We start from the raw sequence: 17,576 nt of genomic DNA, 5'->3' as shown, positions 1-17,576 counted from the left end.
ATTAAATCGCCATGTGGCCGAGTGTCCAGCAGCTTTTCTGAAAGACGACGTGAAAGAGCCATGTCCCGAGCTTCCCTTTTTGCCACCAGGAGCCGAGGGATAAATGAAATCTGCTATCTGCGTCTCAGAGAGCACAGACACACACAGAAATGGTTGCGTTGGACCAGCGTCTCGGCTCCGCTCAGGCTTTTCTCCAGCCTTCTGTTGTCTCACGCTCAGGTCTGGCTCAGAGGCCTTGAGCCAAGGTGATTCAGGAGCTGTCTGGAGCCTCTTTAGCAACACAGCTGCTCGTGCGCCATCACATCCTGCCTGTGACAGCACTCGCAGGCGGCTGTGAGGGTGAGACGGAGGTTGTTCTCAGGTGAGAGCAACAGGAAATAGCAAAGATATGCATCACCGTGGCTTACAGACGCATGATAACAAAGCATCTCGAGACTGATGATAAAAATCAGTGAGGGTAAGGACGGGTGCGACTGCTCTAGAGCAAACAAACAGCAGCATCTCTCTGCCACACTGCCATGGACTCAGAATAATGAGCAGTTGTGTGGAGTTTACACTGCAGCAGACGGAACAATACAACCACACAATCAGTGCTGCCCCCACCTGGTGACTCATCAGGGATTAATACCCGGTTTCATGTGCAGCATCCTCCATAATGATACACACAAGCAAAGCAACTGCACTCTGAAATCAAGCAAAATGCAGACTGACTGCTCCTCAGCTTGGGATTAACTTCTGTGTGGCTACTGTACACTGTAAAAGATCATAACATCCATTTACATAGCTTTTAATTCAGACGTCATAAATGTTGACAAGCTACATAATCCCATCACTGTTACATAATTCTACCCTCCATCTGTGTGATAACTATATCTCACCACTGGTTTGAGTCCTGCTCCGGGCGACTATCTGTGAGGAGTGTGGTGTGTTCTCCCTGTGTCTGCGTGGGTTTCCTCCGAGTGACTGTGAGGAGTGCGGTGTGTTCTCCCTGTGTCTGCGTGGGTTTCCTCCAGGTGACTGTCTGTGAGGAGTGCGGTGTGTTCTCCCTGTGTCTGCGTGGGTTTTCTCCGGGTGACTGTCGATGAGAAGTGCGGTGTGTTCTCCCTGTGTCTGCGTGGGTTTCCTCCTGGTGACTGTCTGTGAGGAGTGTGGTGTGTTCTCCCTGTGTCTATGTGGGTTTCCTCCGGGTGACTGTCGGTGAGGAGTGTGGTGTGTTCTCCCTGTGTCTGCGTGGGTTTCCTCCGGGTGACTGTCGGTGAGGAGTGTGGTGTGTTCTCCCTGTGTCTGCGTGGGTTTCCTCCGAGTGACTGTGAGGAGTGTGGTGTGTTCTCCCTGTGTCTGCGTGGGTTTTCTCCGGGTGACTGTCGATGAGAAGTGCGGTGTGTTCTCCCTGTGTCTGCGTAGGTTTCCTCCTGGTGACTGTCTGTGAGGAGTGTGGTGTGTTCTCCCTGTGTCTGTGTGGGTTTCCTCCTGGTGACTGTCTGTGAGGAGTGTGGTGTGTTCTCCCTGTGTCTATGTGGGTTTCCTCCGGGTGACTGTCTGTGAGGAGTGTGGTGTGTTCTCTCTGTGTCTGCGTGGGTTTCCTCCGGGTGACTGTCTGTGAGGAGTGTGGTGTGTTCTCCCTGTGTCTGTGTGGGTTTCCTCCTGGTGACTGTCTGTGAGGAGTGTGGTGTGTTCTCTCTGTGTCTGCGTGGGTTTCCTCCGGGTGACTGTCTGTGAGGAGTGTGGTGTGTTCTCTCTGTGTCTGCGTGGGTTTCCTCCGGGTGACTGTGTGTGAGGAGTGTGGTGTGTTCTCCCTGTGTCTGCGTGGGTTTCCTCTGGGTGACTGTCTGTGAGGAGTGTGGTGTGTTCTCCCTGTGTCTGTGTGGGTTTCCTCCTGGTGACTGTCTGTGAGGAGTGTGGTGTGTTCTCTCTGTGTCTGTGTGGGTTTCCTCCGGGTGACTGTCTGTGAGGAGTGTGGTGTGTTCTCCCTGTGTCTGTGTGGGTTTCCTCCTGGTGACTGTCTGTGAGGAGTGTGGTGTGTTCTCCCTGTGTCTGCGTGGGTTTCCTCCGGGTGACTGTCTGTGAGGAGTGTGGTGTGTTCTCTCTGTGTCTGCGTGGGTTTCCTCCGGGTGACTGTGTGTGAGGAGTGTGGTGTGTTCTCCCTGTGTCTGTGTGGGTTTCCTCCTACGCTCCAAAAACACATGTTGCTAGGTGGATTGGATACTCAAAAGTGTCCATAGCTTTTTAAACATCAAAAAATATAAGAATTTGAAAGAGAACTAAAATATTTCCAATTTAAATTTGCAAACAAATTCAAATTCTCATTTCAATCTTTTTGACTACGATCTCATTGCCCGAGATGTCGTATTTCGTCTGGAGCACGGAGCTGTAACTCACAAAATCATGAGCCAATGGGGCTGCAATGGGGTTTGTGACTTAACTGCAAACAGAAAGTCAAGCAGCGTGAGCGAAGGAGTTATACGTTTTACAAACACTTGATTTTGGATTCAGTGAGGTTTTTGCCTTGGGGGCAGTATATTACTCCAGTGAACCCACCTTCTAACGTCAGAAAAAACACAGAACTAACATTAACACAGTGAAGAAAGAGCAGCTTCCTGTTTTTAGACTGAAATCTCCTCCGCTGGATGAACTGAATATCAGAGCTTATCCTTCACACAGATTTATTAAACTCCATCAGCAGAACACCTAATTTAATTCAGAGAAGGACTGATCGCCAAGCCAGCGTGAGCTCTGAAAATAACACTGGCCCGGCAAGAGGCGAGATCTGGAAACGGTCGAGAGCACGCACTGTATTACATGGTATTTATAGGTGCACTGTGTAGTCCATGGGTGAAAGGGGACTAACAAAACATGCACAGCAACAGATGGACTACAGTCTGTAATTGTGGAACTTCAAAGTGGTCCTGTGTGGACAGTGAGTGTAGAGACTAGGAGCTAGCTTTGATGCTATGATTGATTGAAGCATGTTTTCAACTTCTTTACATCAAATACCCCTAAAAATGTTTTCCAGGCATCATAAGACCACTCAACTGACTCTTAGCCTGGACGCTAGAATACTCCTGAATGCCTTTTTTTTTTCATCCAAAAGCAAAACAAGCAATTCGTGGAAGGAAATGAAAGGCCTGCCATTAAGGACTGGATTTAGATTGAGTTTGTAGGCTGCAGCAGCCGGACTGATGTTTTGCGCAATGGTTAACAATGGCCCTCGGGGTCAGTGACCTCAGCTGGGCAGGAATTAAACAGTGTCCATTTATAAAAGGCTTATAAGGAAAAGTACAACACAATGGCTTCAAAGTTATTTGATTTACTACAAACAAAGCAGTCACTCTGCTATAAAATGTAGAAGAAATTAGTCTGAAGCTTAGATTCCACACACTGAATCAGGGAGAACACACCACGCTCCTCACAGACAGTCACCCGGAGGAATCCCATGCAGACACAGGGAGAACACACCACGCTCCTCACAGACAGTCACCCGGAGGAAACCCACACAGACACAGGGAGAACACACCACACTCCTCACAGCCACCCGGAGGAAACCCACGCAGACACAGGGAGAACACACCACACTCCTCACAGACAGTCACCCGGAGGAAACCCACACAGTCACAGGGAGAACACACCACACTCCTCACAGACAGTCACCTGGAGCGTGAATCGATCCCACAACCTCCAGGCCCCGGGGTGCAGTGTGACTGCGACACTACCTGCTGCGCCACCGTGCCGCCCGTTTTGTCTTTTTAGAGATATTTAAATAAACATTCTGCAGTTGTCTGTTGGATCTTAGTGGGTGGGGCTAAACAGTGTTTACACGACATCAGGTCTGACACAGAACCCTCCCTTCGATAAAACATTGCCTTCAGTGCAGTCGGCCTCTAAAGCTCTGCTGGGAGCGGAGGAGTGTCTCACGTGTCCTCAATGATGCACCTACTGCATGTGGAGTGCGTCAAAATCACAGCAGGATGAGCGAGCTTCCCGAAAAAACACGCATCACCCCAGACATCCCCGTTGTGTGTTTGCGTTCTAAAAGATCAAAGACTACAATGTATTCGCTGGTCGTCACTCAGTCCTCATCCACTGCAGGGGCGTACAAACCCAGAGTTTCCTGCTCGTGCTAGCAATCTGCTGCGCTCTGTGCGGCCACCGCCGCCGTCAATCATTCTGTGGCTTGGTACGCCCTCTCAGATCAGCAGTGATTTGTAACTACCATTAAACTACATTACCGTATAAATACATATATAGTCACTGTCCAAAATGCATTTTACATTGACTGCTACTATTCTGGAGATGCATGCTATTTTTGAACAGTGACTGTATATTGAACTGAATATGACACTGGGGTAACTGCTGATTCTGTGGCGTTTCTTTAAGATCACCATCCATTTTTATACATTTAGTCAGCGGCTTTAAAAGTAGATCACGTTATGATGAAAAGCACATGCTTGCTACTGTCACAGCTGCATGCTTGTACACGTAATTGGATCAAAGCTATGATTTACAGTCTGTGTGTCACCGTCAGGGAAAATGTCTCCAGTGCGCAGAGTATTTATAGTCCACTTGAAAATGGGAACTAACAATGGCAGTAGTCAAGGCAGGAACTGATATTAAATAACGGAAGCCGAGATCAGTCTCTTATATGTGAGAGCAACACGGCAAAGAACGCTGGTAAGAGTCGGAGGAGGAGAGGGAGGATGGCGATGAGCACGGATTAAGGAAGCTCAGAGAGACAGTGTGAGGTGGAGATGGAAAGAGTGAGGGAGAGAAATTGCGGCCATGGTCTTAGGAGAGTGGAGAGTTTGAGGGAGTTACTCACGCTGGTGACCCGGCGGTAGATCTGAGCGGGGTTCTGACACTCGGAGTACGGGTACTCTGAGGTAGCCATCTCCAACATGCACATCCCAAAGGCATACACATCCACCGACTCGTCATACTTCTCTTCATACATCTCAGGCGCCATGAACTCAGGGGTACCTTAAATCAAAAGAACCATTCAGATCTCTGAGGCTCGGACCTGTACTCACCCAGCAGGGCCAGCGAGGACAGAAGGAAGGGAGAGAGAGACGGGAGGAGGGTCACGTCACTGCTCCGTTCTCCCCTGAGAGGAAAGACAGCGAGAGGGAAAGAGGGGAAAGAGGGGGAGAGAGAGAGATAGTAGAATGGAGCGAAAAAGATGAGGGGAAAAAATAAAAATAAAAAAAGAAGAGGAAGGAGGAAAACTGCCTTCAGTTATTCAGTGGAGGAATGTTTCAGTGCTTTCTCTGCAAGGCCTTCTTTTAGAGCTGAAGTACTGGTGCACGGAGAAAACCCAGACAAATTTTCCCTCAGGTATTGGTGTAAAACGTTATCTAACGGCGCTTTTCTACGGCATGGTCCATACTCTACACGACTCGACCCGGTCCTGGTCCTGGTTCTGGAGGCGGGTTCTTGTTTAGCGGCTGTTCTCTCGTGGTTCAGAGCGAGTCGAGTAGGGACTAAACCGTGGCGTGTAAACCTTGCAGAGCGCTGATCGTCCAGAGAGAGTCGTCACTCTACGCCACGCAACGCAGACGACCAGCACCAACTCTCCATCTGTAAAATCTCCAGCTGCAGCAGAGATCACGTTTGTTTTTATCCGACTCACGACGGCAGCTCGTAAAATGACGCCGTGGTCTTTTGAAGAGGTTCAAACGCTCCTCGGATCGGTGGCCGACGAAAGAATCCAGCGAGAGCTGGACGCTGCAACAAGGAAGGAACAAACTCTACTGATCTGTCTGAACTGATGACGGAGCTGTGTTCAGTCCCAAACAACAACACCACCGTGAATAACGTTACCGCCGCCGTTGCTGTGGTTTCCAAAGCCCGGTATTCCTGTTAGAGACAGGGTTTTGGGATGTCACCTGCTACATTTCGTGAGGGAGCTGTGGTAGTGGAAATCGAACCAGGGACCAGAGACCAAACAGAGAGTAGAGTCGAGTAGAGTAGGTACCATGCAGTGGAATAGCACCAGCTTTCACAGAGATGGGCTTTTCATGTTAAATGTACAAATCTTTCCAACAGGATACAACACAAACTTCAGAAAAGGCAACGTCCACTCACCTTGCACTTGGCCTGTTAAGAGGAAATGTTCATACACACAGACGAACAGAGAGACAGATAGAAAAGCACACCTCAAAGCAAGAGGAACATTAATTAGCTCTGTGCACCAGGTTGAGTTTGAGGAAAGGCCTTGCACGGAAACCACGTTCAGTCATGTTCTTTTAAACTGTGGGCCGTTGAATGTCAACACTTACCAGTGCCATTTTTCAGCATACTTACTGTCAGAGCTGCAGAACATTAAATAATCCTTACAGCACAGAAAGGGACACTTAAGCTTATAGCCCTACAATCAGGGGGGAAAAAAAACAAATACTGGAGAAAAAAAAAAAAAAAAAGAGGCGAGAGGTGGGGTGTTAAATTAAATTAAATAAAATGAAGGAGAAGGAGGGAATGGGATCTTCTGAGAACAAAGGATAAGGAGCGAAAATCAGAAATCACAGCATCTCAGAGATCAACTCCTGAGAGGGAAGGAAACAAATGTGGTGAGGCAAACCTTTGGAGAAAAAAAAAATGTCACATTATATGCAACTTAAGCATCGTTTAATCACTGAAGTCCACAGTTCTCTACACCAAAGTGTAGCTGCCAATGAAGCATGAGAAAAGGTCCCTGTGGCTGAACACTTAACAGCGATTCCAAGGTTAAACACGCCAGCGTTTATGGAAATTTTAAGCGGTCTCACCAGATCTTTTTACAAGCCAATTAGTTGTTTGCCTGTGCTCATTACTGGTTTCAGCAGGCATCGAGGATTAAAGGTGTTTTCCCTCTTTGAAAAGAAGCGAACACAGACGGATTACATCTGCACTTTCCCCAATCGCAGGTCCTCCGCCCTGAAACAAACACCTTGGCTGCCTGGAAAACTGTGGTCTCACATTCATAGAGCATTCCCATTCTTGAAGAGGTCTGACTTGGTGAGAGAGGACAGACAAAAGCCAAAGGCTAAGCCGTACCTATAACACTTTTGGCGAAAGAAGAGCGCTTCAGAGTCGCCAGGCCCAGGTCGCCAATCTTAACAGAGCCAGTGGGGCCGGTGATGAAGATGTTGTCGCACTTGAGGTCCCGGTGGATGATGGGTGGAGTCCTAGTGTGGAGGAAATGTAGGCCCTTCAGGATCTGACGGCACCAGCTCCGCAGAACCTTGATCTTCATCACCTTGAACCGCTTCAGATATCTAAACACAGAACAGAGGGTATATTCATTCAACAATATCTATGGACCATTCAAGACCTTGGTGGTAAGAGCTTGATGCTGTTTCTCGAGCCCACCAACTCACACACTGTGAAACAAGACCACCCAGCCAGGTTTTGATGCTTTCCAAGTCAGAAAACATGAGATAAAATGAGTCGTTCTGATTCTGCTCCACTTCTGACGTCAAGAGTAGAGACTTAGATTTGCCCCGCCCCCTCGTCTGAGCCTGTCCAATCACAGCGCTGGACCCATGCTTAAAACAGCTAAAACAGACGCGGAGAAATAAGAGCACTGAGTAAAAACGGAGAAGAAAGAGAACAGAGTGAAAACGGCTAAAATCCAGAGCTTCTGCTCCTCGCTCCTCACTGCTGTGCGCTCGGGGTCGGGGTGAACAGCGAGCGGCTCATTATCATTTAAAGGAACAGGTGCTGAAAGCGGGCGTTTAGACAGGGCTGTTTACACAGGGGGAGAACACTGCTGTGGGGTTTTATCTTTGTGGTATTTTGACCAAAGCAGGTCATAGATTTCTTTAAGGGAGATTTTATGCCCATTTTAAATGCTCTGTAAAGGTTGGTGCAGGAGGGGTTAACACAAGGCCGAACTTCCACCACTAAATACCCAGCGAGGCTCATCTGAACGGTCTCAGAAACACAGGGGACAGGAGAGAAGAGCAGAGAGAGAGCAGCTTTAATGTTATTTAACGTGGAAAGGTGGGGTCAGGGTGTGGAGCGCAGCTTTAATCAAACGGTGATTTGATAGCGCTAAACAGGGTATTATCTTTTCACCATTAGCTAAGGCGCACGAGGAGATCAGACACACTCAGACAGACAAATTGGATGGCGTCACCTCTGTCCTCATCAGGGAGAGATTTAAATGATTACAGAGTGAAGACAGATTGGACTGAACTGAATACTATATTTCTTCTGTACCCTGGCATTATGGGATTTGTATTTCATCAGAGGACAATGCAATTTCCGCGCTCACAGGCAGAGAAATAGCTCGGGTAACGGGGAGGACAGCAGCATGTGATGGGGGCAGTGTAACCCCCACCCAGCACTTTCATTAGATTAGCCTGCCCTAACCAAATCATTTGGAGACTGGCCATAGCCAGGATTTAGCCCCTTAATCCTCATTACAACAATCTACTCAGTGAGAGCACAGAGGCAGAGGGAACTGGGGCCCATCGCTGCTACACGAGATGGCTGAGAAACACAGGTACACACACACACACACACCTACAGCATCCTCATCCTCGGATTGTGTCGGTGGACCTTTTAATACATTATGAGTAAAAAGAGCCTACACTTCTGTTTAATGATCCCCTTTTTGCTGTGCTCTTTTAACAAAAGGTATTTCCCAGAGGTCACTGACATTATGTTCCTTTTTAAATAACAAGGAATAAGCCATAATTCAATAGCTGGGACACTCTGAATAATTGTATAGTGATGAGATTCAAGCTCCACTCTTGCCTCAGGGGTTAGCGTCAGTCCTCTCGCTCTTATTAAGAAGACCTCAGCAAAATGGGTCTGAAAGGACGTGCAGCTGTCAGTGAGCTGTTTCTACAGAAAACTGCACCAGAAGTTTGATACCTGTTAGAGATGCGGTTTTATGGACTGATGTACACTCTCAGTAACTTCATATTTCCACATTGTAAACACACATTTCATATGTGGTGTTGCTGATGTAGCTCATAAAGTGCACAGTGTATTCCCTACCCTCCTCCAAAAGTTACATAGTGCAGATTCTGCAGTCCTGAGCCTGGAAAAGCGACTGCAGTGGCTCTATTCTCCCTGTTACAGCTCAGTTGAGCATTACAATGATTTTGAAGCTGTAATTTTACAGTAAAAAAAAACAAAAAAAAACTACAGTGTTCCTTTAAATGGGCGGCACGGTGGCGCAACAGGTAGGTGTCGCAGTCACACAGCTCCAGGGACCTAGAGGTTGTGTGTTTGATTCCCACTCTGGGTGACTGTCTGTGAGGAGTGTGGTTTGTTCTCCCTGTGTCTGCGTGGGTTTCCTCCGGGTGACTGTCTGTGAGGAGTGTGGTGTGTTCTCTCTGTGTCTGCGTGGGTTTCGTCCGGGTGACTGTCTGTGAGGAGTGTGGTGTGTTCTCTCTGTGTCTGCGTGGGTTTCGTCCGGGTGACTGTCTGTGAGGAGTGTGGTGTGTTCTCTCTGTGTCTGCGTGGGTTTCCTCCGGGTGACTGTCTGTGAGGAGTGTGGTGTGTTCTCCCTGTGTCTGCGTGGGTTTCCTCCGGGTGACTGTCTGTGAGGAGTGTGGTGTGTTCTCTCTGTGTCTGCGTGGGTTTCCTCCGGGTGACTGTCTGTGAGGAGTGTGGTGTGTTCTCCCTGTGTCTGCGTGGGTTTCCTCCGGGTGACTGTCTGTGAGGAGTGTGGTGTGTTCTCTCTGTGTCTGCGTGGGTTTCCTCCGGGTGACTGTCTGTGAGGAGTGTGGTGTGTTCTCCCTGTGTCTGCGTGGGTTTCCTCCGGGTGACTGTCTGTGAGGAGTGCGGTGTGTTCTCCCTGTGTCTGCGTGGGTTTCCTCCGGGTGACTGTCTGTGAGGAGTGCGGTGTGTTCTCCCTGTGTCTGTGTGGGTTTCCTCCGGGTGACTGTCTGTGAGGAGTGTGGTGTGTTCTCTCTGTGTCTGCGTGGGTTTCCTCCGGGTGACTGTCTGTGAGGAGTGCGGTGTGTTCTCTCTGTGTCTGCGTGGGTTTCCTCCGGGTGACTGTCTGTGAGGAGTGTGGTGTGTTCTCTCTGTGTCTGCGTGGGTTTCCTCCAGGTGACTGTCTGTGAGGAGTGTGGTGTGTTCTCCCTGTGTCTGCGTGGGTTTCCTCCAGGTGACTGTCTGTGAGGAGTGTGGTGTGTTCTTCCTGTGTCTGCGTGGGTTTCCTCCGGGTGCTCCGGTTTCCTCCCACAGTCCAAAAACACACGTTGGTAGGTGGATTGGAGACTCAAAAGTGTCCATAGGTGTGAGTGTGTGAGTGAATGTGTGTGTTCGTCTGTGCCGCCCTGTGAAGGACTGGCGCCTCATCCAGGGTATGTTCCAGCCTTGCGCCCAGTGATGTCAGGTAGACTCTGGACCCACCGTGACCCTGAACTGGATAAGGGTTACAGACAATGAATGAGTGAATGTTCCTTTAAATGTTGTATGTGTTTATTTTGTCGTGAGAATTAACAATAACCCGCTCTTGATTTTTGACCAAACCTATACTGTTTGAATTGGAAAGACGCTAAAGAAAACAATCTAAGGATTCGGAGCTGATTTTGTAAAGCAGCGAGGAACTGAACACATATATACAGTGGAAAATATTTAATTTCCCACACAAACAATAGTTCAGGGCGAAGTAATCCTCTGTGCGATAACGGAGCTGGAGAACAGGATGTGTTCTGGACTTGTTTTCTAAGATTTACTTTTCCATTTCCCGTCTTCTGTTTTCGTATATTGCTCCAATTATCCTTATTCCTGTCGTTATTAGGAGCAGTAATAACAGCAGTGCTATGTTTTCACGAGAAACAAGATTAACAGGCTGTGCTGGAGGACCTGCAACATCCATCTTTAACAAAACAAATGCAGGACCTAAGACTCTGTAAATAAAACCAGGGGGCTGATTAATTCTCTGTGCTACAATCAATAGTCAGCTGCCCACGGTGGCCCGACCGGTTTGTGTGGAGGAGAATCAGATAAGGCACCGCTGGCTTACACAGGCACAGACCCTGTTTAGAGGGAGGGTTTATTTGTTCTGTCAAGCAGAAATGTGTCAGGAATGCATTCATAAGCCAAGCGTTCCGAGTGGTTCATCCATCACCTGCGTACACAAGCTTCAGGTGGGGACGAGTAAGTTAACACACACACACACAGCTAATGTAATAGAGGGGTACTGGGCCTGTGCTTCAGGTTTAATTTCACTTTTCTGGACTGATTAAAAGGAGAGAAATCTACATTAATAAAATAAAAATAATAAAATAAAAGCGCTGCACCATTTACAGATTAGCTCTTAAAGAATTTAACAAACAAAATAAGCAGAGTACAACAAGTAAGGACATTTCTGTTTGGTAGATTATTATTGAAAGGATTTGGCAAAGTTTTCATGGGTGCAACCTACACACTCAGCTCTACTGCTCATCCCACAAATGCATGCAAATAAAAACACTAGATATTACTCAGTGCAATTCATTCCTTCATTTTGGGTCCAGAGTCTACCTGGAATCATTGGGGGGCAATGCAGGAACACACCCTGGACAGTGCACCAGTCCATCATAGGGCATCAAACACTCACACAAACACACCTGTAAACAGTTTCACACACCCACCCAGTCACTCACACAGTCACACACCTGTGACCTGTTTTCTACAGCCACTCCTCTAATCAGCATGTGTGGTTTTGTTTGGATTGTGGGAAGAAAGCAATGTGGGCGTGTGGAGAACACACCGTACCTTTCACAGACAGAGACCCGAGGTGGGTGTTGAACCCACAACCACAGCACAATGCAGGGTTCACGTCCTCTACCAATAGATCTTCTGCTTTGTCCACCATGACCTGAAGGAGCAGGGCTTTGTACGGCAGTACTGTTGATGCCTATATGTGGTTTGTGAGAAACAGCGCCACCTGTGGTGCAAATACTAACAGTGATTGAGTGAGTGAGTGAGTGAGTATGTGAATGAGTGAATTACAAGATGATAACATGAGGATCTGCAGATCATCAACGGTAATACTTTCCCATTTTTCCTCATTCAACTTTAAATTTAAGGCACTTTTCCACTGCATGGACTCGACTTGGCTCAGCTCTTTTGCTTTTCCACTGCCTAAATCTGGTCCTGGTCCTTGGTCCCTGGAGCCAGGTGTTTTTTAGTCTTTGCTCGCTTAAGGTTCCAACCGAGCCGAGTCGGTACTAAACTTTGATGTGTAAACCCTGCAGAGTGCTGATTGGCCAGAGACCTGTCAATCACCAGGAAATGCAGAGCTCCAGCACAAACCCGCCGCTTGTAAACTCTCTGAAGTTACAGCAGCTTTCACATTTGCTTTTATCCAACTCTCAGCAGCAGCTTGTACACTGCAAAAAATGAAATCTAAGCAAGTAAAATGTACTTAAATCTAGTGTAAATATCTAGTTTTATTCATTTGGAAATTGTCGTAAGAATACAATAAAATCATTCAACTTATTTCTAACTTATTTTTACCTGTTTTAAGAAAGTGTCTACAGAAAGTGTCTTATTCCAGTGGCAGATATTTTTGCTTCTTTTAAGCATAATTTTATGATAATTCTTGAATTAAGAAAAAATATCTGCCACTGAAATAAGACACTTTCTGTAGATAAAATGACTTAAAACAGGTAAAAATAAGTTAGAAAAAATAATCTTATTGTATTCTTACGATAATTTCCAAATGAATAAAACTAGATATTTACACTAGATTTAAGTACGTTTTACTTGCTTAGATTTCATTTTTTGAAGTGTAACTTTCCTCAGAGGGGTTTTAAAGAGGTTCAAACGCTCCTTGGGTCGGTGGCTGAGGAAAATTTCTCCAGCGAAAGCCAAACGTGCAAGACGGAAAACTGATCTGTGAGAACAGGGGCGCGGAGCTCTGTTCAGTCCTAAAGACAACAAACTTTGCCGGTGTTGTTGTGTTTTTCAAAGCCCGTGGTTCCCGTTAGAGCCGTGGTTGAGGAAAAGCGGACAGTTAAAAGCGGGTCGAGGACGTTGATGCGGGTTTGTGTCACAGGTCGTAAGAAATCTTGCAGCATAACGAACAATGACCCACAGCACAGTGTTACTGTCAAAATTCCAATGCGTCATGTCATAAAAACACGAGAGATATGCAAATATCAGAGACACAAGGGGCGCGGCTGCTTTGCTGCATGAGTGACATGTGGGCCTGTTGCCCAAGGTGAGCTCAGGAGTGAAGCCTGGAGGCGTAACAAACCTCCAAGCAAAACTGTCTCATCATTCATCAGCTGCCACAGAGCCCCCCCATCCCCACCCCCCCCAGAGACCTGCTGTTCACCATCTGCACAAACTCGCTATCTCCGCTCTTCATCTCTTCCTGCTCACTCCACTGAAACAGAAATGCTGAACACGACGTAAGCCACTCTCCACAACAGCGACGGAGAGCCGGCGGTTCAGTCTCGCGGAGTTCGACAGAGGCTGATCGAACACAGGAAGAGACAACTGTTGTTCCCAAGGTGTTTACCAGCACTTCAGGGGGTCAGACTGGTAAATCTTCTCTCTCTAACACAAGAGGGTGAGCAAATAAGTTTACACAAGCTAAAACAAACAGACAAAAGCCTCTCCGTGTGGTCTTTGGTGGCCCATGGTTATACGGAGTGATCAGGTGTCCTGGTATGCAGTTGCGACACTCCCACATCTTGACATTTAGCACAAATCCCATGGAAAAAGAACAAAAAGAAGATGAAGAGGAGGAGGAAATATTTGCTTTTGAACAGAAACCAAATCGCAAACCGATTATTCTGTCAAGTACACACAGAAACAAACAACCTCTAAAATAAATTACCTGCAGCTATAACAACAGGAAGGAAACCCAGAGATCAGGCTCATATCGCCATTATCTCCCATATCTTTTTGGGAGGCCATTTACATGTGTTTCAATTCTAAGTCTGGTTTTAATTTCCAGTAGATTATTATCATATAATAACATTGTGAAATATACTTTCCAGGCCACAGATTGAGGGTTCGAGTCCCGCTCCGGGTGACTGTCTGTGAGGAGTGTGGTGTGTTCTATCTGTGTCTGCGTAGGTTTCCTCCGGGTGACTGTCTGTGAGGAGTGTGGTGTGTTCTCCCTGTGTCTGCGTGGGTTTCCTCCGGGTGACTGTCTGTGAGGAGTGTGGTGTGTTCTCCCTGTGTCTCCGTGGGTTTCCTCCGGGTGACTGTCTGTGAGGAGTGTGGTGTGTTCTCCCTGTGTCTGCGTGGGTTTCCTCCGGGTGACTGTCTGTGAGGAGTGTGGTGTGTTCTCCCTGTGTCTGCGTGGGTTTCCTCCGGGTGACTGTCTGTGAGGAGTGTGGTGTGTTCTCCCTGTGTCTCCGTGGGTTTCCTCCGGGTGACTGTCTGTGAGGAGTGTGGTGTGTTCTCCCTGTGTCTGCGTGGGTTTCCTCCGGGTGACTGTCTGTGAGGAGTGTGGTGTGTTCTCCCTGTGTCTGCGTGGGTTTCCTCCGGGTGACTGTCTGTGAGGAGTGTGGTGTGTTCTCCCTGTGTCTCCGTGGGTTTCCTCCGGGTGACTGTCTGTGAGGAGTGTGGTGTGTTCTCCCTGTGTCTGCGTGGGTTTCCTCCGGGTGACTGTCTGTGAGGAGTGTGGTGTGTTCTCCCTGTGTCTGCGTGGGTTTCCTCCGGGTGCTCCGGTTTCTTCCCACGCTCCAGGGGTGTATTACTGCCTTGAGCCCAGTGATTCTGGGTAGGCTCACAGGCACTTACAGACAATGAATAAATTAATGAATATACTTTCCTAGTGCAATCATGTGATATCCTACCAACATGCAACATGCTTTCCAACGTATATTCAAAATAAAAAAAAAATTACGAGCAATTTCTCCCTGTGTTCTCCGTGTGTCCACATGGAAGTGGAATGCCCTGGTCTCCTTCCACACCCCCCCCCCAAAACATTTCAATAAATAAATAAGTAAATAAATAACAAACACTTGTGGCCCCTCCAGGGTGTGTTCCCGCCTTCCACTCAGTGACTTCTGAACTGAAGAAGCGTTTACAGACAATGAATGGATGAATCAACGTAAATATTTACGTTGGGGGGGGGGGATTTTGGTTTGTTTGCTCTCCCCCACGCTACCTCTTTTTATTGTTGTGCCTTGCTATACCCCGCACATCATATCACTTCTTATAGTTTTGTTTTATCATTATTTCTCATGAGATTACGTAGCTGTAACAGGTTCCTCCCACACCTCTGGTGTCTTCTTACTGGATAAAGCCATGGTCTAAATGCTGGAGCGGCGGACGTAAGAGCGGAGGTTTGCCCCCAGGGGTTATAATATTGTTCACTGCCAATTTTATAAGAAGTGTTTCAGTTTCCCCAATGGATTAATAAAGTATCACATCATCTTCTCCGTTCTCCGCTTCCCTGCCACTGCGTCTCTGGTCATGGTGGGGGTGTTGCTGCTGTGTGTGATTAGGCCACAAGCCAGACAGACCAAAGACAGATATTCAGTTAGGCATGACGGAGACTGAGGAGGGGGGGAGCCGTGAGCACATCATCCTCTGACCCTGAACTCAGCATGCCCTGATCAACTGACATAAACAAAGATGACGCTCGCACAATCCTGATAGATCGAATAGACAGAGCCCAACCGGACATTTACAATTTCGTCAACTGCTGATGAGTCATTTCTAACAGTTAGGAACCATGCATGTCATATATTTCCTACAATAACAATGACATCCATGTATATATATGTAGGCATTTCTCACAGAGTATGGAACTACTGTCAGAATCCACACATCCACATGAGGGAGCTGCTGACCCTGAGAATGTCCTCAGTCTCTTCCACTCTCCACATTGCAGGAATGTGTGGAATCTGCAGCAGCAGCAGCTGGCGAGAGGGCAGCAACCCACAGTGCACCTCTCATGGAGGTGGCACGCCGCTCTCCTCCTGCACCAGCGCCGGGCACTTGTCCCAAATCCGTTCTATTGTGACTCTGTGTTTTATAACAGACAATGACCGGCCTCTGGCCTCCTGCTGTCTGCCCAGTGATAGATGGAGGGCTTACAATTATCAGCAACGTGAACAGAAGCTGATGTGAACAAAGCTCAGAAAATATACGTTATGTACGTGACCTCCTCGGAGCTGCAGACCACGAAGACCACAAGCACGTTCATCAGCGACTCACGTTTTTAAGGTCCCCGATGTCATGAGCTCCGTCACCAGCACGATGCACTTGCGCCCTTTGGAGGGAGACTCCCAGGAGTCGTAGAAGCGAACAATGTTGGGATGCTGCAGGCCTTTCAGCATGCCTGCCTCCTCTTTAAAGCGCTGCCGCTCGGACTTGGAGAGCTTTCGGTCCTGCGCAGACACAGACAGGAGAGAAAGGACAAAGCGAAAATGGTTATTTCATACAGTGATTTGTACAAACCTTATACATCACAGGGAACAATTACAAAAGATGGGTAACATGCAAGACTTTAAAGACCTCAATTTCCGCAATATTTTACTTAATAAAGACATGTTCTACCACTTTTTCACAAGGAAAAACATTTCTGGGTCTTAATGAATTGTCTGTGGTCTGCTTTGGTCAAAACACCTCAAAGATCAAACACCACAGCAGTGTTCTCCCCCTGTGTAAACAGCCCCTGTTCAGAACGCCCGCTTTCAGCACCTGTTCCTTTAAATGATAATGAGCCGCTCGCTGTTCACCCCGACCCCGAGCGCACAGCAGTGAGGAGCAAGGAGCAGAAGCTCTGGTTTTTAGACGTTTTGGCTCTGTTTTCTTTCTTCTCCGTTCTTATTTCTATGCGCTCGTCGTGTCTGTTTTGCTGTGTTTAACCTCATATTTGCGCTCTCACATAAACGTGAGTCCAGCGCTGTGGTTGGACAGACTCAGACGAGGAGGCCGGGCCATTCTAAAGTCTCTGCACTTGACGTCAGAAGGAAGCGGAGCAGAATCAGAACGACTCGTGGCTATGCTGCATCCTGAGTCCTGATCAGACGGATGATGTAATGATTCATTTATGTTTTCGAGATGGTTTGAAAAACCTGGATTTCTTAAATGGGTTGAAATGCCCTGTGAGAGATGAGTGTCCCTCCGTCCAGTGAATGTGCACTGTCTGATTCAGACGCTGTAATCCGACGCCACATTCCTGCCAGGGCTCACAGATCAATCAAAAGTGCCCACGTGGACGGATCAGGCAGCGCCAGGATGGACATAAGCCCAGAGCACATTTACACTGCAGACTAATGACTTTTTTTATCATGGCTGTAAACAAGGATCTACGCAGACTGCTGTTCCAGACTCACGGTCATACGCCCAGATCAGAGACAGAAAATAAAACACCCATCACCTCCAATCTGACTCTCATTCATTCATTCATTCATTCATTAACATCTTCATCATGTTCAAGGTCAGAGTGTGTCTACAGCCTACCCACAGAGCACTACCCAAAGCAGGAACACCCAAGGTCAATTTCACATACTCACCCAGTCACTCGCACAGTCACCCAGTCACTCACTCACTCACTCTCTCACACACACACACACACACACACACACACACACACACACACACACACACACCCCTGTGGACAGTTTCACACACTCACTCAGTCACTCAAACCTGTGGACAGTTTCACACACTCACCC

General features: G+C 47.6%; 1 protein-coding gene across 10 annotated transcripts in view; it reads right to left on the bottom strand.

The window, feature by feature from the left end:
• The window catches only part of wnk1b (WNK lysine deficient protein kinase 1b), a 122,635-nt gene that overhangs the window by 48,125 nt on the left and 56,934 nt on the right, over positions 1 to 17,576 (bottom strand). For all 10 annotated transcript variants that reach the window (XM_066668267.1, XM_066668266.1, XM_066668269.1 and 7 more), the window contains exons 3-5: positions 16,111 to 16,283; positions 7,027 to 7,247; positions 4,817 to 4,974 (exon numbers count right to left, since the gene is read on the bottom strand). In XM_066668267.1, the coding sequence (XP_066524364.1) occupies positions 4,817 to 4,974; positions 7,027 to 7,247; positions 16,111 to 16,283 (552 nt within the window). The remainder of the gene's footprint in view (positions 1 to 4,816; positions 4,975 to 7,026; positions 7,248 to 16,110; positions 16,284 to 17,576) is intronic.

This window comes from Hoplias malabaricus, chromosome 4 (genome assembly GCF_029633855.1).
Source record: "Hoplias malabaricus isolate fHopMal1 chromosome 4, fHopMal1.hap1, whole genome shotgun sequence".
NCBI lineage: Eukaryota > Metazoa > Chordata > Actinopteri > Characiformes > Erythrinidae > Hoplias > Hoplias malabaricus.
Note: the sequence above shows the minus strand (reverse complement) of the source record. Positions and strands in the feature narration are given on the sequence as shown.